Source organism: Clavelina lepadiformis, chromosome 7 (genome assembly GCF_947623445.1).
Source record: "Clavelina lepadiformis chromosome 7, kaClaLepa1.1, whole genome shotgun sequence".
In the NCBI taxonomy this organism is placed as follows: domain Eukaryota; kingdom Metazoa; phylum Chordata; class Ascidiacea; order Aplousobranchia; family Clavelinidae; genus Clavelina; species Clavelina lepadiformis.
Genome location: NC_135246.1, coordinates 716,742 through 737,570, shown reverse-complemented (window position 1 = coordinate 737,570; position 20,829 = coordinate 716,742). Strand labels below are relative to the sequence as shown.

Sequence of the window (20,829 nt, the reverse complement as noted above, 5' to 3'; positions counted from 1 at the left end):
TTGCAATCAAAAATAACTTTCTGCCATCAACATCAGTTCTTTAATGAACTTTTCTTCCAGTGATGTCTTCAACTAAAGGACACGCATCAGTAGTTCGCAGGTAACTTGGATACTTTTAGACTAAAACTTGATTCATAGACACCGCGCAAAAGAAACAGCCTAATGCACATTGATTTCTGTCTCGTTAAAGGATGACACCTGTACATCGTAAAAGCATTTGTAGACGTCACGATGACGTCATTACTAAGAAATTCAAAAGAAGAAAACCCGTTGAACTCTGCCTCGGTTCTATGTAATTTAATTTTCTGGCCGCCAGAGGTCTTCAGAGTTTTTGCTTTTCAAAATCCGGGATTCGATTCCCTCCCGGTATGAGATCAGAATATGGGGTCCAACCTTTTCAATTTCTCGCACTCTTAGAAAACATTTGGAAGTTTGTTCCACCCCTTAAGTCCATTACGTCCTTCCATTACGTCCATCCCTTACGTCCCTAACAAAAGTTACATACTTTAGGATCCCAATAATTACCTTTTCCCTAGCTTTTGTACCTTTGGATTTGAAGAAGACAAGTTTGTTGGACGCCTTCTTCATTTGTACTTTTAAAGACTTCGTAGGACGAAGTGGTGATTGGGGCTGAAGCGTCACCTAAGCCCAGAAACAGCAACGAAAACACTGGGGCTGACGTCATATGAAGAACAACACCGTTAAAACTTGTTTTTGTGTTTGTGCGAAATAAGCAGCTGTCATTACGTGAGCTTGCTGTGGTGTGGCCAAATTACGTCAATACAACACTGGCAACAGAAAGGATAAATATATGACGTCATTGTGACGTCAAGCAAAGCGTAATTAAAAAACTGACAATGACCTTAACAAAAATAGCCTGGGGTAAAGTTTCTCCCATTCAGTATTCATTAAATTATCAAAAGAAACGTTTAAACCGTTTACAAAGCGAACTATATTTTAATATAATCTTGTTGGTATGTTTCAAATTAACTAAAGAACTAAACGATCGCTTTTTTATCAGAGTTAAAAAGATTTCAGGTGCAGCCGACAGATACGTCGACAAATTTCTGAGACTCTTTCGTCAATTTTCGAAAGAGAAAAACCGTGAAATGCATACTATTCGGCGGTAACGCTAACCACAAAGGCTGTGCGACAGTTTTGACTCGGCAATTATTTCTTCGCACAGTTCGAGGTATGAGAGTCATAGGTTCAAAGTTGGTGATGGCAAGTTTTTTGTATGTTTGGACATTGGTTGGTTGGTTGTTGATTAATCACTAGTTCTGCAGGTTAGTAATAATGAATGATCGTTATAATTAACGCTTAGTGAGGGAGTTGTTTTTCTTCATAGTTGCAAACAGGGCAACAATGCACGTAGTAATAGACCTACCTAGAATTTGTGTGAAGATTATTTGTCTTTGCATTTTGAGCGTAAATGCTGCTGACGTTGAGCAAGTCGTTTCAAAACAAAACCAAAGCAAAGGAAAAGAAGATTCTGACATTTATGAAGGTTTAAAAGTCACAAACGAAGACCAAATTGGAGAAGAGAAATTTCCTTTCAAGAACGCATTTCTGAACAATTCGAAGACATTTGAAGGCAACATTGACGTTGAAGACAGTACATTGAGTAACGAAATGCATCACAGCATTGTCATAGGCGTGGCAGTGACCGCTTTTCTTCTTTTGTTGTTGTTGGTATCAAAAAGTCATCAATCCTTATGCGTCATATGCAAACGCATACATCAGTACAACAAGACCGACCACGTGTAAGTTAGTTTAAAATTGTCTTTTGTTTACGATCACACAAGTAGTTGTGGGTATCTCAAGTTTACCACAATACGATTTACGTCGACTCAATTAGCTGGGCGAATCCTATATTCCTATAACACTACATTGATACAGAATACTTTTCTTCAAGGCTTTAGGCTATATTGAGTGTTACGTCGTGTTGATCAAGCTGATAATGATATGCAATGATGATGTGTAAATGATGCGTACGGTTGATCTTTCAGGATATTGTCTTTGATTTCACAGAGAAGCAGAACTTGAGGAAGGAGACATTCGTGTTTCTTATGATCTCTGGGAGAACAGGAAGAAAACTGTCACCATCTCTGAATTGGTTACCATGGCGACACCGAGTTCTTCTCAGAGCGTTCGTCCTTTTGATCCTCGCTCGGTGTCTTCTTATAGGGAGTCATTCAGGAAGTATTAGAGCAATCAGGAGGAGCATCAGCATCCAGTTGATCATCTTCCCAGTTATGAAGAGGCGAAAAAACTTTCAAACTTCAACTCGAACTCCAAGCCTATATTTGACGAGAGAAGACAGAGCTATGTTGCTTCCACACGAGCCCATGTCGAAAGCCCTTTATGATGCTTTGTGTTATTGACGTCATTTAACATTTTATTCTCTTGGTTGAAGATCACTTTAATAGATACTGTAGTACCTCGCTTGGTAGTGTTTCAATGAAAAAGCTCACGTTAGCTTATTTTCCTCATACGTTGCTTAGAATCGCTTTATATACAGTGAGGTTCCAAGCTGCCCTATATTGTGTTGTTATGTTGACATAAATCAATGACGTCTACATGGAATTAAAGTTCATTACGTCCAACACGCAATAACATTGATCAATTGATCTTCCGACAAACCCATGCAGACCACAGTTTATAAGGCTACGGGCGATTTAAAACAAATTCTCATTTTTTAGGTTATTGTCCGGTTTGTTTATGGAGAGCTTGATGATGAAAAAATTCGCGCTGATAAGGAGTTGTTTTCACCACGTAGCAAGCAAATACATTTCAAGTTCATCAGACGCGTTGTACGACGCGGATAAGTGATTATGCGACCAAATTGCCATTAGATTTTTGGCATTCTTCTGAAGAACGAACATGGCCCGGGGTCATTTAAAATCTAAAACGATGAAAAGTCAGATGCCTGCAGACTCTAATTTTACGTCACTTCATGTACTATAGCTACAGGTGGCGGGTAACGAATATTTTGGATTTTATTTTTCCTTTCGTGGCTCAACTTTTTCGTTGAATATTTTTTTTACAAACTTCTTAGTTTGGTTACGTTAATTCATTGCTAACATTAAAATCACAAACTATTGTTTCTTTCTTGATTGTAAACAAAGTTTTTATCTGTTTTTGCGCAATACTGCGACCTGCTTCTACGTCAGAGCAGAGAAATACTGTGAAGAAAAACGCGTCAGCTCATCTGAAATCAGATGCAGGTTAAACTTCTCGTTCAGTGTTCCACTGTTCTAGTGCTCCAGTGCTCCAGTGCTCCAGTGCTCCAGTGCTCCAGTGCTCCAGTGCTCCAGTGCTCCAGTGCTCCAGTGCTCCAGTGCTCCAGTGCTCCAGTGCTCCAGTGCTCCAGTGCTCCAGTGCTCCAGTGCTCCAGTGCTCCAGTGCTCCAGTGCTCCAGTGCTCCAGTGCTCCAGTGCTCTATCATTGGAGAACCTTGAAGGTTTATATTCCGCCGACCCTTGTATAGAGTCGCACCGTGCAGATATATTTAAAATGATTGCAAAAAATAGTTTCGCAAAGGGTCTTACAATATCAGAAAACTAAAATTCTTTTTATTTTACGCCAAATTTCACTTAGGTTTTGTAGTGGGATTAAGTGGCCGTTTTCCAGACTTGGTTTTGCGATCGGTTCTTAGGTTATTGGTCCACACATATCGAAATTAGTCAAACTTCCTATCTGACGGTTTATCCGAATTCCGCTTTCCGTTTTGTCTATGTTTGAAGAGGCTCAATTAAATGTGGACATTGCCCTCTTACGATAATTACTTGATTGTTGAAATGGTCACCAGAGGCCGATCGAGTTACCATAGTAAATTAGCATCAAGTCAAACACAACCTGGACTGGAATGATATCAACCTGGTGACAAAGACGTTATGAAAACCTTTTGAAGCCATCCCCAGAGAATTTCTGAAACAAGCACACCCATTCCTTATTTGGTAACAGCTATTGGGATCAAATTAATGGTCAACGGTTAGAATCTAAGTCATACTTAATCGCTGGTTGTTAAATTAGATAAATAATTTTTAGCTCTATATAGGACTTTTTTAGAAAATGTCTAAATTCAAAAAATTTGCAGTTGTTATAAACGTCTTTATAATTTGTTTTCAGGGTTATTAAAATAACTTTTAAATTGGCTACAGGGTAACAGATAAATTTTATAAAAATTTCAAACTAAATTTCAGCAAACTGATTTGACCGGAGACACGTTAAGCGACTACTAATTTAGCATATCTTGACCCGGGTTAACCCGTTATCGTGAAACTTCTATACTTTAGAAATACATTAGTTATCTTAATAAAACGTGACGTGAATACTTTCTTGTGTAGTGTATAGTTTTGCAATCTCATCAACACTTCCTGCTATTTTCATTGAGTTTTTGTGATATACGTAACATACACAACATTTACACTAATATGTGCGCAAGCAGTTTCTGTATATTTTGCGATGACGTAATTTTTGTTTATACAGTATTGATAAAAACAACAATATACAATATGCATGTTTTACACCAATTCTTTAAATAGAACTCGCATGAAATTCTAATTTCTACTTTACAAGACAGTAGATTACAGTAGACACTCTTTAATTTGCTTACGAAATATAGTGACATACTTACTTAGAACAATATACATTTTTAAATTTTGATTATACCTCTGTGATTTGATACAAGTTGAACAACTGTTTTCTTAAACTGAGCAAAACTTCGCAAGAAGTGATTTCGAGGTCATGACTTGCATGCAAATTATATTCATGCTCATATAATGCAACAACAGAATTTTAAACACAGTTGTTTGCATTGAGATACAAGTGGTCATTATAGTAACTTTTATTTTACATAATTATAACTGTATATTGACTCAGCGTTGATAAATTTTGTTATTAGACTAATGAAGTTAAACGATTATTTTTGTACATGTTTTCCAAAAAACATTTTTGTTTTTTGTTATAACAGAATTATTTTTCTACCATTCCTCTTACTCCATCAGATCTAAGCATTCGTTCGAGTTCTTCTTTCGTCTCTTGCTCGTGTATTCTCAATTCCTCTAAGCTCAATCCATACCAGTCGTCTATCCAACAGACCACTTGGCGATGTAGACTCGTGAATAGTCTTCTTGTTGCTTTGTGAATCCTGGACTCGAAGTTGTCTTGCAGACCCCACCATTTGAACTCTACACTGACCAGCTTATAGACGCACATGTACGTTGGCGGTGATTGAGATTTCAACTGAGTTTTCCAATCCTCAGCATACGGTCCTCTGCCAGTTTTTGCTGATTTAAAGAGCTTGAGGTCATACTCCTGGGAGTAATCTCTGGAGTCGGTTGGATCGTTGACAAGATCGATGTGAACAACCTCAACACTTTTCCATTCATCTTCTGGCAAGTTGTGAACATTTTCGGACTCTCCGAGATCTGACAAGCACACTGTCTTCGTTTCAACCTGGAAACCCTCTTTCATGTAATCAGGATTTGACAGCTCGGTCTTACAGGTCGGATGGGTGTTCCATGATTTCTCATGTATCTCGATAGAGCCTTTAGGAGCCAGTGCTCGAATCACTCGAGGCACCTTGTCAGCAATGTGCCATATTTTGTGAGTGAATTGCCCGATCTCGCTTGGTTCATTGACTATAATTTCGACGCCATTCCCGCCTCCAGTTTCGAGCTTGCTTCTTTCAGAAATGCTCCACAGATGAGCAATCTTGTACTCATCGACGGTGACTGGTAAAACAATCCTGTATTCTTTTCGCAATCTAGCCATGCTTTAGTAACCTTGTTTAAAAACGAAAACTATGAAATATGTTTTTAAATTTTTACCCTTCAACGGTGAACTTGTCCCAAACTTTCACTCAAGATTTCGATTTCTTTATCACACCTACATTTTGTGAATTGGTCTTTACTAAGACTTTATCGTGTCAATTTGTTTCTATTACTTTTTAAAAGCTATTAGCCTCCATCAAAATACTGATGCTGAGGAGTAGGTTTAGACTACAACTGCTATTTGTTGTTTTGTTTATGTCGAAAAATGATGATACCGGAAATATTATGCAGGATGTTTGTCATAGTAATTTTCGAGCTACATGTCACCCCACTCTCTATCATTCTATCTCCAGTCCCGGTCTTGCATCTTTCAGCTATGATCCACAAAGGAGTGGCAAAACAACTCTGTATTCTTTTCGCATTCCTGCCATGTTTTTACTTTGCTCGCTGTCAGAAGAGCGCTTTGGAATTTAACTTCACGCAAGATGGGTACTCTATCGTTATATGCACCTTTCCTGACGTATTGACATTGCGTTACTTGTTACGTTGAACGTATTTAACTGATAGTAGCTCTATTTTAACACAGAGTGTTTACTACGTGGTGCATACACGTAGAGTTTCTTGTTTAACCTATGTTCTTAATTAACTCGTACTCTGCACGAAACAAGTCTTTAATGGGCTGTAGGCCCATGCGAAGCCCTATCTTAAACAATGCAAAGTACCATTTTTCAATTTGAATTTGCTACTAAACAAGCCCGGTCACCTAGCTGAGTTTTTGTATCCGCCGAGATGTAGGATAAAAGGACTTAACGCAATCTTTTGAAATAAAAAAAGAAATGAACATGTAAGAATAAAAAAGTCTGATTCTAAACTTATTAAGCTAAAACAATAAAACCATAACCAAAAAAATTATAAAAAAAGTTTGAAAAGGAAGGGAATGGAAACAGTTTGCGTTAATGCGATGTCAATGGGCGAAATGTTGTAGACGTGCGTCATCAGAATAAAAACAGCCCCTCCTGTTATTAAGGAGGCGTATTGAACAATTATTCGTACGTGAAAAAACATAAAAAAAATATTGACAATTAAAAAAGCGAAATATTGTGCGAATACTACTGCCAAAAGAATTTTCTTAATCAACCGTGACTTAATTACATGGCGTACCGAAAAGACGATCTAACGTGAACATTTAGAGCAGGGATGTCCAACCTGCGGCCCAACCTTACTTTGTAATTTAGTTATCTTAATAAAACGTGACGTGAATACATTCTTGTGTAGTGTATAATTGTGCAGTCTTATCAATAATTCCTGCTATTTTCATTGAGTGTTTGTGATATACGTAACATATACAACATTTACACTAATATGTGCGCAAGCAGTTTCTGTATATTTATGTGATGACGTAAGTTTTGTTTATATTGATAAAACAACAATATACAATATGCATGTTTTACACTAATTCTTTAAATAGAACTCGCATGAAAATCTAATTTCTACTTTACAAGACAGTAGATTACAATAGACACTCTTTAATTTGCTTACGAAATATAGTGACACGCTTACTTAGAACAATATACATTTTTAAATTTTGATCTCTGTGATTTGATACAAGTTGAACAACTATTTTTTTAAACTGAGTAAAACTTCGCACGAGGAGATTTCCAGGTCATGACTTGCATGCAAATTATATTCATGCTCATATAATGTAACAACAGAATTTAAAACGCAGGTGTTTGCATGGAGATACAAGTGGACATTTTATAGTAACTTTTATCTCACATAACTACAACTGTATATTAACTTAGCGTTGATAAATTTTGTTATTAAACCAATGAATTTAAACGATGATTTTTGTACATGTTTTCCAAAAAAAGTTTTGTTTTTTGTTACAACAGAATTATTTTTCTACCATTCCTCTTACTCCATCAGATCTACGCATTCGATCGAGTTCTTCTTTTGTCTCCTGCTCGTATATTCTTAATTCCTCCAAGCTCGATCCATGCCAGTCGTCTATCCAACAGACCACTTGGCGATGTAGACTCGTGAATAGTCTTCTTGTTGCTTTGTGAATCATGGACTCGAAGTTGTCTTGCAGACCCCACCATTTAAACTCTACACTGACCATCTTATAGACGCACATGTACGTTGGCGGTGATTGAGATTTCAACTGAGTTTTCCAATCCTCATCATACGGTCCTCTGCCAGTCTTTGCTGATTTAAAGAGCTTGAGGTCATACTCCTGGGAGTAATCTCTGGAGTCGGTTGGATCGTTGACGAGATCGATGTGAACAACTTCAACACTTTTCCATTCATCTTCGGGCAAGTTGTGAACATTTTCTGACTCTCCAAGATGTGGCACACTGTCTTCGTTTCAACCTGGAAACCCTCTTTCATGTATTCAGGATTTGACAGCTCGGTCTTACAGGTCGGATGGGTATTCCATGATTTCTCGTGTATTTCGATAGAGCCTTTAGGGGCCAGTGCTCGAATCACTCGAGGCACCTTGTCAGCAATGTGCCATATTTTGTGAGTGAATTGCCCGATCTCGCTTGGTTCATTGACTATAATTTCGACGCCATTCCACCCTCCAGTTTCGAGCTTGCTTCTTTCAGAAATGCTCCACAGATGAGCAATCTTGTACTCATCGACGGTGACTGGTAAAACAATCCTGTATTCTTTTCGCAATCTAGCCATGCTTTAGTAACCTTGTTTAAAAACGAAAACTATGAAATATGTTTTTAAATTTTTACCCTTCAACAGAGAACTTGTCCCAAACTTTCATTCAAGATTTCAATTTTTCTGTTACACCTATACATTTTGTTAATTGGTCTTTACTAAGACTTTATCGTGTCAATTTGTTTCTATTAGTTTTTAAAAGTTATTAGCCTCCATAAAAATACTGATGCTGAGGAGTAGGTTTAGACTGCAACTACTATTTGTTGTTTTGGTTATGTCGAAGAATGATGATATCGGAAATATTATGCAGGATGTACTGTATTATGCACGTTACTTGTTACGTTATTTTCAACATTAATGAACATATTTAACTGATAGTAGCCCTATTAAAAACAGAGTGTTTACTGCATGCTGCATACACGTAGAGTTTCTTGTTTAAACTGTGTTCTTAACTAACTCATACCCTGCACGAAACAAGTCTATAAGATAAGTTATTAAGATGAGGTGGATTAATATAATTTTTTGTAACAAAACCTTAAAACCGAAAACTACAATTAACATAGAAACTTCAAGAACATTGATAACAAGTCGAAGTAACTTGTTTTAAAAATGAATGATGGTCTCCAAAAATAGATGTGGATTTTTACCCCCAGGGCTATGGAGGTCGGCGTTTACCAACACAATAAAACGCTGCTTTGCGTAGAATTTATTAGATTATGACGGTTATAAATGCAATTGCAAAGAGCTAATGGCAAGTTAGCTTTAAGATAATTAGTTTGTAGAAGTAGTTAAATAGCAGTCGCACGTTAAACGCATATTGCTAAAGTTAGTGATTAGCATATAGCAACATAGTAGCAGAAGAGTATAATCTTGAAATAGCCTGAATTTTAAAAAATTCAGGCGGATTTTAACAAAACCTCTATTTTGCGTTTTAAGATCTACTTTCACAAAATATCCCTTGTTGTTAATTCTTTGTTATATCTCATGACGCGTTTTTACAGTAGACGTTGTAATGGCAAATAATGGACTTGTTTTCACTGACTTACACCAATGTAATAATTTTGATTAAAGCTGATCACTAGGGCGATTATTTTTTGACCTAAAAAACGAAAGTTTTTGACCTAAAAATTGAAAATTTTGACAAATTTTGACATTAAAAAACTTTTTTTAAACAAATTTTGACATATGAAGAACTCAAGTAATTAAATTACGCACTATTGTACCAAAAGTTAAAATTTATTGTAGTAAATAAGGGCAAAAATCTGAACACAGACCTAGCCTATTCTGAAAAAGGAAATGAGCTAATTATAAATCACTGCCAAAAAAACTGCAACTAAGAAACTGTTCAATACATTTGTCTAACACTCTAAACTAAAGATGCCTGAAGTTATTGAACTATCTAAAGCAAAACCGAAGCAAGAGCTGATTCACAATAAGTAGACAATGGGCCATTTACAGCAGTATAAAGTAGGCTACAAGGTGTACAATGTAAAATGTAGGTTCACCTACAGTGCAATCTCTAAGACACCACGAAAATGCAGTTTGCAAACAATTTTCACTTGGTAAAAAATTTTGACTTTGTAAACAATTTTGACATTTTTTGACCTAATGCTGTAAATTTGACAAATTTTTGACTTTTTTTGACAAGTCAAAAAATAATCGCCCTACTGATCACTAAAAAGCTGCTGCTGTAAAACTTGTAGATGCTTCACATTTCCGAAATGTTATTTTTGAAAAATTTAAGTTTCAATAAGTATCAGGCAGTCTAGCAACAATTATACTCATAGAATTCTGATTCACGATGATAATAAAATAAAGTGGATCGTAAATATGACGTCTTTACTTTAAAAACGTATCTAAATTTCTAATTAATCACAAAATGACGTACATATGCGGTTTAATTTATTGTCCGTTTTCTCTGAGGAAGCCTTGCTGGGCAAGCAAATATGATTATGTGAAATCTGCGGTGTAGTAGCAATTACGTACTTTCAACTCTAATGCCCGATCACTTGTACGATTTGTAGTTGTTCACAAATGTCGTAATTACTTTGTTACGTCAATACTGTAGCGTACATTCTCTTCAAACTTATGAAAACTTAATTGCCACTGATGCTATCAACTAAAATTTATAGTATGTACTTAGACTTTATCGTATTACACAGTTATTTCTTTAATACTTTATGAGTTACCGTTTCCGGCTGGTTGCAATAATATGTCTGCTTAGTGGGAAACTATTTTCTCTCCTGCTCGCGCGTTTGGAAGCTTGAACTAAGTTTGGTAACTTACAACAGTAGTTAAATTAGTGCATTTTGGAAACAATTCGATGTTAACGCTTCAATATTTTGGAAACTACGTCATTTACTTTATCAAAGTCGAATGTAGGCCTATAGATGACGGATTCCAACAAATGTAGAAAACTTTCTTAAATCATTGTTTTTAAGATGTGGGGAGAGAACCAAATTGGGTAAATCTTGTTCCTGTTGAAGTTCTCTTTCTCACTTTTCTATATCTGTGGCTATTATCTTGTTATTATTATCATTATGTCGAAAAGTTTTTTGCGTGTTATGTTTAAGTATTGGTTATGACGATGGTTATTTCTCATCAACAAAACGAATTACCTGACTAGAAGTATGTTTTCTGAATTTAGGCTACAACTGTTGGAAATGTTTTGCGCGTTAACAATTTTGTAACTGCTTAGATTAATGGTTACAACGGTTAATAAACTTAAGTTAAATTTGCATAAAACCTGTTGAGTATAAAAGCATTTAACTTGACTTGCTCATTTCTATCATTTTATACTTAACTTATTTCCAAGTTTTTATTTTTTTAATCGTTCTCTTTTATAATTTGTTTCTGACAGTTATTGAGACAACTTTTAAATATGAAAACATAAAAGTTTCTTTGTGAGAAAACAGTTACAGCAGCTTTGTCATAAATCTTCTTCAAGTCATAAAAAGATCAAATAAAAAAATAATCAATTTACATTAGAATGAACTTTGACTTTATAGTCGGGGTAAGTCCCGGTTTTTCCAGTTCTGATGTTTCGACCCGTCCATGTATTAGTGGCCCATATTTTCGAAATTGGCAACACATTGTCCCCGACCGCCAATTCCAATTCAAATTTCTGTTGTGGTTCGTGTTGTAAGACAACTCGATGAAATGTCGGCATCGTCCGTTTATGGAAGTTGTAGGATCGATCGAGTGAGAACAAGAAGTTAGTCGCGTCTCCGTGGATTGTTTGCATCAATTCGTAAACTAATCTACATATCTGGTGTAAAATATGAGTTCATAAAAACATAAATATTAACAATCATTGGCACTGAAAAATCTTGAATGTCAGGTGGTTTTGTATAGATATCAAACTGAAAGGAAGATTGAAAAAAAGCTTTTAAACTGTTCAAAATGGAAAATAAATATAAATAAATAAATTTATATAAATATAACTAAAATGGATATTTTCTTTGTTGTCAGATATAGTATATCATGGGTTATATAGCAACGATTTAAAAAAATCTATGTTGCTTTTGAAAGCAAAGAAAAACAATAATTTTTGAGTCATATTTACATTCATTTCTAAGTTGAAGTAAAAATAAAATAAGTTACTTCAATAGTCGTACTAGATTGAAATTTTGTGTTTAAAGAAAAACGTAGAAATCAGTGAACAAACACATTTGATTCTTAATAAAATAGTTGATAATTTCTAAAAATATGTTTCCTCTTCACTACTCACGTTTGACGAAAACGTGCACACCACGTAATTTGCTCTGGTCAAGGCAAATATATCAGCTAAAACAAGTTTCATTGAAGCTTCGTTTCCACGTTCCCTCGTGTTTGCCGCCGAAGTGATGCTTTCATTATTGTAAACAATCTCGTAATCAGGATATCTACGAAGCACAAGTGTTGAAGTGAGTGTCAGTTTGCAAAGTTCCAACCTTGCAACGACTACGTTTTAAAGATTCCCCTTAGAAATTGAAAACCTTAAAACTGTAAATTACGTCATAGACTTGCATGGGCTGAAATATTATGAATACTGCACTTAATGGTTTGAAATTAAACAAACATGCAACGAAAGCTGAAAGTTGACAGAAATGTTTGACAAAATCGGAAGTTTCAAATTACGAATAAACGTTTTTTCAGAGATAAAGTAGTCAAAAACAAACTTTTTAGATATTTTTTTGTATTATGTCTGCTACACCTACCTTTCCATAATTTCACGAAGTACAGATAAATCGTCTGTGGCCAAATAAACTCTTCTTCGTCTGTCGTAAGCTCGCGTATGAAGAGTTTCGTACTTTTCAAACCATCTTTCTACAACGGCCATATATCCATCGACATCATGTAATCCTGCTTCGTGTAACAACTTGTCGGATCGTCGAATGTGAAGTCTGAATATGAAAAAAATTAAGGTTTTTGAAATTCCAAGACCCACAAACGGTGTTGCAAGGTTCATCAGCAATTTCAACCCACCAGAATCGGCATTTTAAATTTTGAAAACGATACCTGCATTGAAATATATTTATAACTTCCTAATAACTTGTTTCAGAATCATATCTTAAAAGTGAACTTGAACCCATTGAAGTCAGAAATTAATGAAGAAGCATTCATCACAAGAATTGAATCTTTGCGATTTTTACGGTCTATAATGTAAGTTATTTGAAGAGGGTTCTTTCGTACCCCACGTAAGGTTTTCCGAGTTCCAATTTTCTATTTATGTCTTCTTCTACGTCAGGTTGAAGTCTCATGAGATACGTCATCACTTGCCCAACCCACCAAGACATTGGAAGTGGATGCAATTGATTGATTCCTTTTCTAACAAAGCTTGGGAAAGTTGTCATGTTAAACTCCCAGTATTTAGGAGGCCTGTGGACTTGACAATAAAAAAGTTTGATATTTTGATTGTTGCAAAATTAAGTTGCTATATTTTTATTTGACAAATGAGAATTATGAAAACTAATTTTTTTTAAAATAAGTTAGGTTTTTGTTACAAATCAGTAAAAAATCTTAAACTAGTCTTTATTAATGAACAGATTGATCATGAGTCTTTCAAATACGTTCGTTTCCTTTGTAAATTACCAGCGATTCCGTCAGTTTCGTTTGCGAAATTGCATCCTGGTGAAACCGGCAAGAAAATATTTTCGTGTAAACGTCTGCTTTTGAAGACACCGAAAGAACCCCTGCTGTTGTATGCGAGGAGCAGGGTGCGGTTCATGGACAGTGACGTCATCATACAACTGGCTATCTGGTGCATGGTACAACCCAAACCACAGCGAAGTTCAGTGCAGTGATAAACGGCGCTTTCTTTACAGGTTTTTCGTGACTATTTGAAGAGTTTACGAATCGTTTAAAGATAAAAAAATTTCGCTTAAATTGTCAACAAAAATTAAAAAAAGTAAAAAAAAACTCGTATCAATGAATTTTTTACTTGACAAAACAAAGCGAGTGATTTACCTGAATTTCATGAATGATGACTTGGACAACTTTGCTGAAAGATTTCAGTTTGTGATTTTTTAACTCTATTAAGCTCTGATGGGTCGAAGATCCATTGCTGTATTTACAGGAAAAAATTTTGTTGTAAGTTTTACGTAATCGTTTTCCGTTATCGGCCGTTTTGCTTTGCACATCGTGTCAAAACTAATGTACTAATATACTTGATAATTGTGTTTACATTATAAAATACATGTTGCTTACATGAACATAAAATATGGTTTTTAAAATTTACAATCTTAAAAAAACACATGGTGTACATATTTAAACGGCCCGATTAATCAATTGACCAATCATGATTAATCGTCATAAGGTCAACGGTCATAAGTCAACGTTTATCGAAAAAAGCGCAAAGAAAGAAAAACATTTTCACGGAAAGTGTTGTCGATGTCGATAAAGTTTTGTGAAACGATTCTCTCAAGGGTGTAAAATCTCATATTCAATAACAAGCAAATGTACTGATCAACTACAATAGTTTCCTTACTATGGCACCCAAACACGCACACTCAGATTTTTGATAACTTTTCAGAGTACTTACCATACTGCTTGGCTTGCAGAATCGCAGTCTAAACAAATGTAGAAAAGTTGTTTTTCTCCAAAACATTTGTGAAAATCATTTTTGTATAGAAATTTGAAAGACCCGCTTGAACTAGTACTTTATGAATTAGAAATTATTCAGCTAACATTCTTATTAATTTTAAGATTAATATTGGGGTGTGCATGGGAACATTCAACAGGTGCTGTTTAGTATCTGTTTTCAAATTAGAAAATCTAGCGCTACCTTAATGCTGGCAACTTCTATATCAGTCATATCAGTATGAGTACATTATGGTGAAATAGGCACTTTCTACGATTAAGATGCTTTAATGTTTGTCCTGAACTATAGGAGCTTTCAAGTTTTGAACAACCATTATTGCTAACGATGGTATTCGTACGGATTTCGTTGTTCAGTTGAAGTGAATGTGCTTTGTAAACTACAAATTCTAAAATTTTAGCTGTTAAAGATTCCGTCTTTCTTCTACTAACCTTGATCTAATGAGAATTCCTTTGACGCAGCTTTTTGGACGACTCTGTCAAAATAAAATCACATCCGTTCAATCCAAAAAAGCTCATGATAATATCGCCAAGTAAACTACAAACACAAAAACGTTATATCCAGATCATTTCCATTTCACAAATACGTTCAATTTGAAATTCTCGTACCTTTGCAGCAAAACAACTCCAGTTAAAATGACGATGACTCCATAAACTGACAAAAATAACAAAACTGTCTTTGCAAAAATTGAAAAGCCTTTCATCGTTGTTTGGACAAATGGGTTCTAATAATTCTACTGAAGCAGAACTGCGCACTGACATTCGCTACTGCGTGCAGTTGGCCTATTGTGCCATTGCAGTCTGACATACTGTAGGCCTATGGTTTATTTTGTTGCTTCCTGCGCTTCGATTCAGATCAAAATTTTGATTCATTTTGTTTACAAAATGAAGGGAGACAATTTTAGTGGAAACAAATCTCGGTACGAAAGCATATTTTGCACAGAAAATGAATAATATAAAAACGCATTCACCGTAAACATGTATGTGCACGACTTTGCATTATTCAAACTCCAAGCGATGTCTGATGTTCCAGCACTTACGGTTCTATTGATTCTAAGACCGAATTTACTGCAGTTTCATAAGCACCGATTTTATGTTTTGTATACTTGCCATGGGCAGGTGTGTGCCTCTAAGCTTAGCGTACCTACGTTTAATCAAGTGATTGTGACATGATTGCACGTTTTTTATCTTATACTAACGCCACCATTTTTTTGCGTAAACAACATTTGAAAATCTCCGTCTTGCAAAAAATTTGTTTCGATTCCCCCAACCTCACTATTCAAATAATAATTAATCTTTACTACACATGTAAAACTTGTAAACAAAGCCGTAGCCTTATGCCCACAATATCCTGATAAACTCTGGTCTCAACGACAAAGCCTGGGTTCATCCGGTATCGTAGAAGATTCCCCGCGCCATGTAATTGGTTCGCAACCAGCAGACAACGAAGCATGGTTAGAAAGACAACAGCATTAAACATGAAATTCTAAACAGGTCCCGGTCAAAAATTTGAAACCTGGTTTCAGAATAGATATGAATTTTATTCTGAAAACAGTTGGGTAGTTTTCAATCGCAAATATTCCAATCACAAAAAGATTTATTCTATTTAATGCGAGGTAGAGTATTTCAACAAGTAGCTGTGTAGCTTATAAGCAAGCAACCTGAGCTTCTGCAATAAGCGAAGTGTTCTTCACTTTGTTAAAGCTCGCCACTTGGAGAGAGCGCATATAAATTTTTTAGAGGAGTCACAAAGAAATAAAATCAATCATATTTATCAATAACAAATAAAGATGGTATTTTAGCCAAGCGTGGAAAGGATACGAGGCATCATCTTGGCGGTATTAATCTGTTCTCAGTGACATGACGCATTGATATCTCACAATCAGTACTATAACGTTTTACTTTAAAACCTTTAGGAAGACCTAAACTTTCAACCTCCATTACAACGACAACAAAACATTGTCATTAACCAAATTTGTAATAATACGCTTGGAAACATTTTCTACCCTTTTTTGTAAAACGCAGTGAATAAGACTTTGTAAAGATTTAAAAGTTTCCCTTTAGTTTCAAATTAAAAAGTGGTTGAAAATTGGACAGGCAACTCAATAAAAGCTGTCCTGATACAGCTAGAAGCATTTTACTTAATTCTGAGCAGTAAAATGAGGGAACTACATCATTACTTCAAATTAAGGTATTTGTGTCTGTTGCTAAAACACACGAGAAATCCTGGTTGCTGACAATTTTGATTTTCAATGCACAAAGATCAAAACGTAAGTATATTTTCGAAAATGAAGAAACCTAAGCAATGCTACAACTAGTTACTTCCTGGATATTCTTATTGTATCAGGAAACATACGGAAAAAACATTTTTTCACATTTCAGTGGAAAAATCAAATAATATGCGATAAAAATATTGCAGATTACAGTATAAACAAATTTCACTTGCTTCAAATAAGGTGGGAAGGCTTTAGTCACAGTTGCACATGTATGAAGATGACTTCAGCATAAACAAGAACTCCATATACTATATCAATAGTAAAAGACAATATACTAAGACAATAGTGAAAGCCCTGTATGAACAGACTGTGTAGTGAAAAAGTGGCTTATAAGTTGTTTGAATTCAAGAAACCCTGCTTCAATTAGTTAAATAGGATTTCATCAATAAATCTTAATAGCAACTGCTTGAACAGTGAAGCCCTCCATTACTAGGCCAGATTTTCTTCACATGGAATCATCACTCGGGATGATTTGAATGATAAAACACTGCATTTAACCCTCAGAGTGTTTGTAGCAGTCTAGAAAACGACAAGAATGTTACTGCAACGGTCTGACCTGCTCCCCAAACTAATGCAGTCTCCACAGGCATCACCCATGACAAAGCCTGATATATTCCAGCAATGACAGCACCTGGAACGACACAGGATGAGCTGATGTGGTCACTGGTAATAATTGTAACTTGGGTTAACAGTTGCATAGTAAATGCATAGTTAGGCTACTTTAAATTGATTCGTTTGGCTGCTTAGAATTACAAGAAAAAAATTTAAAAAATGGTATATACTGTGCATTATATAAAATCTGATTTGCAATTATAGAATACAATTTGCAGATACAAGTTAATTCCACTCAAATTTATGTATAAATATTACCGTAGAAATATAACAAAGAAAATTAAATAAAACTATTTCACAAGAAGGCAACTTGTGCAGTGTTGGCAGAAAAAGGTATCAGTAGTCATGCAATGTTCAAACTTATTGAAATATAATAAATATATAATATAACAGAATAAACACAAATATATACACTGCATATAAATATGCCAGTGTTCAGCCAGCTCAGAAACAGAGCAGTTAGAGTGCTGGCCTAAAAATGGTGTGAAACTGTGTTCGATACTAACCAATAATACTGTTATAATTACCGTCTCCATCATTCAAGAACATCACATCACACTTTACATCACGTATAGTGCTACTGAATTTATGAAATTCACATTCTATTCTTTCATTCCTTCTATTCACATTCTTCACACAACTAGTAAGGAGTCTACTTTTATCATCAAGAAAATAAGCAAAATAAATTCAAAGTTGGAAGTTAAATTTAGTAGGTCTACTTCTTCGATTATGTGACTTTTTAAATTTATTTTAGTGTTTAGAGTGGTATGGGTTAGCTTATGTTTGCAAGTATATCTACGCAGTAAAATAAAGCATATCATCATTATCGGAATTAAATAAAATAAGCTTAACCCTATCCTAACCAGGCTCGCGACTTTACTATTTTAACTAGGTGTGGCCGACCCCGCACACACATTTTCAATTGTTAATTACTCGAAAACTATACGTCGTAAACTGATCGGATTTTTACAGGTTAGTAGCAAAAATATCTGGCTACCTGTATACATCATAATTGTAAAACTAAAGAAAGTGAATTTAGTGTAAATTAAGTATTTCTAAAAGTGACACATTACTAGAAATTCTTCTTGTTACGCCGTGCCCCCGCTGTGCGGAAAACCAGCTGACCGCGAGAAGAGAACGAAAGAGAATAGTTAGTCAAGTTAGTGGTGCGTAAATGAGTAATAGGCCTACGCTTCAATGCGGAGAGAGAGCAAAATTATGAAAATATCGCAATATCTCAAAAATTACAAAATCCAACTTTATCAAACAAACATGGACAGATAGCTGAACAGTTTTTAGGAAAAGTCACCAAATTTCAAGTTTCTACAGCAAACAATGCAACTATACGCCACGTTTTGCTGTGACTGTGTGCGGGAGAAGCCAAGCCTAGTTAGAATAGGGTTAATGGGACGGGTACATGGAAAGACAAGTTACCATAAGAGCAAAGAAGATTTTTGGCTTGTCAGACTTACTACGCACACACAAGAAAGAATTTCACATCTTAAACTTGATCTTGCATATTGAGTTGATCATGCACTGTAGTGGTAAAGCAGTGATGGCCAGGAATGTATCACAATTTTGGCATTATTATGACAAAGTACACGCCCAATATGACATCATAACATTAATCCAACATGCTTAATAACTAGAATGTGATGTCAAGTATGGTGTCGACTTGCGGCAAGTAAGTAGTAACCAACCAGTAACCAATTCACTATCTAATATAATTGCTGACAACTTTTTTTTGGTTCAAGGTCAATTTGTTTCAGCTTAACATTAATTTTAAAATAAAAATAAAAACATACTTGTAATAATTCCACCAGTCAAAGGCATGATGATTCCCATAATAGCCACCGACACGAAATACCAGCGTCCCTGTTTGTGCTTTCGGAGTGAAAAGAAACTTGCTAAGACGACTATTCCGTGTACAATCACAGATGAGATGAGAACACTGAGAAAAATCCACCACCACATTTCTGGGAAAAGATGCAACGAATTTTAACGCGATGCATATGTGTACAGCACGTTAAACTAAACAAATCAACAGATAACGTGTTTTAGTGTACATAAATATACTTCTGCGACTATGATAGCAGAACTACAATAACAGATAGGCAAACGAATACTTATACCAGGCACAACTTACTTAACATTAATTATTCAGTATCCACGTAAAGAGATTAAGATCTTGGAAAATTTACACAGAAGCAAAGGCAAGGTTGGCAACCATAATATAGCGCTCATTATGATTAACTTAGTTGTTGCTGAGTATATTTTTTATTGTGCCATAACCATTAGAATTCATAATTTCATTCGATACAGCTAATGTCAAAATATCAAGAATACCAGTAGCAAATGATTGTTTGAGACACAATCAGTTTCGAAAGTTTGCTAAGTGTGCAGTGGAAAAAATTAATTGTGCGCATAATAATTATTGTTTCATCTTGATTGCGCAAGTGTTTTCTTACCTAAAAACAATAAACTTTCCAATCCGGTAAGACAAAAGTTAATGATCACATGTTTCATTAATTGAGTATTTTACCTTGAAAATATTTTAACTGCAACTTTGGTAGATCCATTGTTCTTGTTAAATCATACTTTTCCTTCTATTGTTTCCAAAACGATCTAGTTTTAATGGGTCAGTTGATTTCTACACCTAGCTTGGTTTCTAACATGTATAAGCTAGTCCAAGCTAGGCTAATAGGTTATATACGTTAGCCTAAAAGCTTAAGAAAAATAATAATATAATCATGATTCAACGTCACACTAATGGGGATCTCCCTTTTATCTCATATGCTGCGGCCTGCACTTAATGTAAGCGGCAAGGGTACTAGCTGTTGACAACCATAATCAATTTAACTTCAAATTTTCGACAAACTTATCTGTGGTTTGGCACTAAATTTTTTTTAAGTCATAGCTTAAAACCTTATAAACATACACTTTAACTTCATAGTCATGTATTCATGTTAATAACAAGTGTTTTGTGATAAATTTATTGTTCACATTAGACTTAGAAACTGAGTTTTATTCCAACTTCACACCAAACATTTTTTCACCAAAACAATTTCCAGAATACACAATATTTTACTTGCAGTTTACTAAAGCTACAAAAAAGTTGATTTACTGCTTCTAAATTAAAGTTTGTTTAATTCTGGATAGCCATCAATGAGCAATGACCACTGCATGCTCCACAAACATTTTCCTGGCCGCTAATTTTATGTTTTTTTTTAATACCCAATATAAATTTGAAAAGTGAAATAAACTAAAATATCATCACCGCAAAATCCTGATCAAAAGTAACATCTTGAACAAACACAAAAACATCGAAATCGAAAGCAAGTTTCGAGAAAACTCCATTAGGCGCTTGGGAAAAAAGCACTCATGAAAAGCAACAGCACACGACTCTCAGGGAA

The 20,829-nt window shown here is 35.2% G+C and overlaps 3 protein-coding genes, 1 long non-coding RNA gene and 2 pseudogenes across 4 annotated transcripts; 2 read left to right on the top strand and 4 right to left on the bottom strand.

Moving 5' to 3' along the window:
• The first annotated feature begins 990 nt into the window (after window positions 1-990).
• Window positions 991-2,606, top strand: LOC143464825 (uncharacterized). The gene is made up of 2 exons (XM_076962832.1): window positions 991-1,763; window positions 2,032-2,606. The coding sequence occupies exons 1-2, from the start codon at window positions 1,366-1,368 to the stop codon at window positions 2,207-2,209; spliced, it is 576 nt and encodes a 191-aa protein (XP_076818947.1). The 5' UTR covers window positions 991-1,365; the 3' UTR covers window positions 2,210-2,606.
• A 2,371-nt stretch (window positions 2,607-4,977) lies between these two features.
• On the bottom strand, window positions 4,978-5,778 carry LOC143465163 (phosphatidylinositol transfer protein alpha isoform pseudogene; annotated as a pseudogene).
• Window positions 5,779-7,671: 1,893 nt separating this feature from the next.
• On the bottom strand, window positions 7,672-8,468 carry LOC143465161 (phosphatidylinositol transfer protein alpha isoform pseudogene; annotated as a pseudogene).
• A 4,161-nt stretch (window positions 8,469-12,629) lies between these two features.
• On the bottom strand, window positions 12,630-13,698 carry LOC143464823 (alpha-(1,6)-fucosyltransferase-like). The gene is made up of 3 exons (XM_076962831.1): window positions 13,524-13,698; window positions 13,125-13,317; window positions 12,630-12,835 (listed from the first exon to the last, which is right to left on the bottom strand). Exons 1-3 carry the CDS (start codon window positions 13,696-13,698, stop codon window positions 12,646-12,648), a joined length of 558 nt encoding a protein of 185 aa, XP_076818946.1. The 3' UTR covers window positions 12,630-12,645.
• Window positions 12,808-13,608, top strand: LOC143464824 (uncharacterized). The gene is made up of 3 exons (XR_013118542.1): window positions 12,808-13,094; window positions 13,180-13,332; window positions 13,478-13,608. It is a non-coding gene; the product is annotated as an uncharacterized LOC143464824 (long non-coding RNA).
• Window positions 13,699-16,752: 3,054 nt separating the features above from the next.
• LOC143466045 (transmembrane protein 170B-like) lies at window positions 16,753-20,135 on the bottom strand. The gene is made up of 3 exons (XM_076964622.1): window positions 19,959-20,135; window positions 19,222-19,392; window positions 16,753-17,435 (listed from the first exon to the last, which is right to left on the bottom strand). Exons 1-3 carry the CDS (start codon window positions 19,993-19,995, stop codon window positions 17,305-17,307), a joined length of 339 nt encoding a protein of 112 aa, XP_076820737.1. The 5' UTR covers window positions 19,996-20,135; the 3' UTR covers window positions 16,753-17,304.
• Between the last annotated feature and the right edge of the window lie 694 nt (window positions 20,136-20,829).

Coding starts and splice junctions, on each gene's coding strand:
- LOC143464823 (XM_076962831.1), bottom strand. CDS start 13,698: ATGCACCAGATAGCCAGTTGTATGATGACGTCACTGTCCATGAACCGC. Junction 13,318..13,523: donor CGAAACTGACGGAATCGCTG/GTAATTTACAAA, acceptor TTTATTGTCAAG/TCCACAGGCCTCCTAAATAC. Junction 12,836..13,124: donor CTCGGAAAACCTTACGTGGG/GTACGAAAGAAC, acceptor TTTCATATTCAG/ACTTCACATTCGACGATCCG.
- LOC143466045 (XM_076964622.1), bottom strand. CDS start 19,995: ATGGATCTACCAAAGTTGCAGTTAAAATATTTTCAAG. Junction 19,393..19,958: donor GCAGTTAAAATATTTTCAAG/GTAAAATACTCA, acceptor ATCTTTTCCCAG/AAATGTGGTGGTGGATTTTT. Junction 17,436..19,221: donor GACTGGTGGAATTATTACAA/GTATGTTTTTAT, acceptor GTGTCGTTCCAG/GTGCTGTCATTGCTGGAATA.
- LOC143464825 (XM_076962832.1), top strand. CDS start 1,366: ATGCACGTAGTAATAGACCTACCTAGAATTTGTGTGAAGATTATTTGT. Junction 1,764..2,031: donor TACAACAAGACCGACCACGT/GTAAGTTAGTTT, acceptor TTGATTTCACAG/AGAAGCAGAACTTGAGGAAG.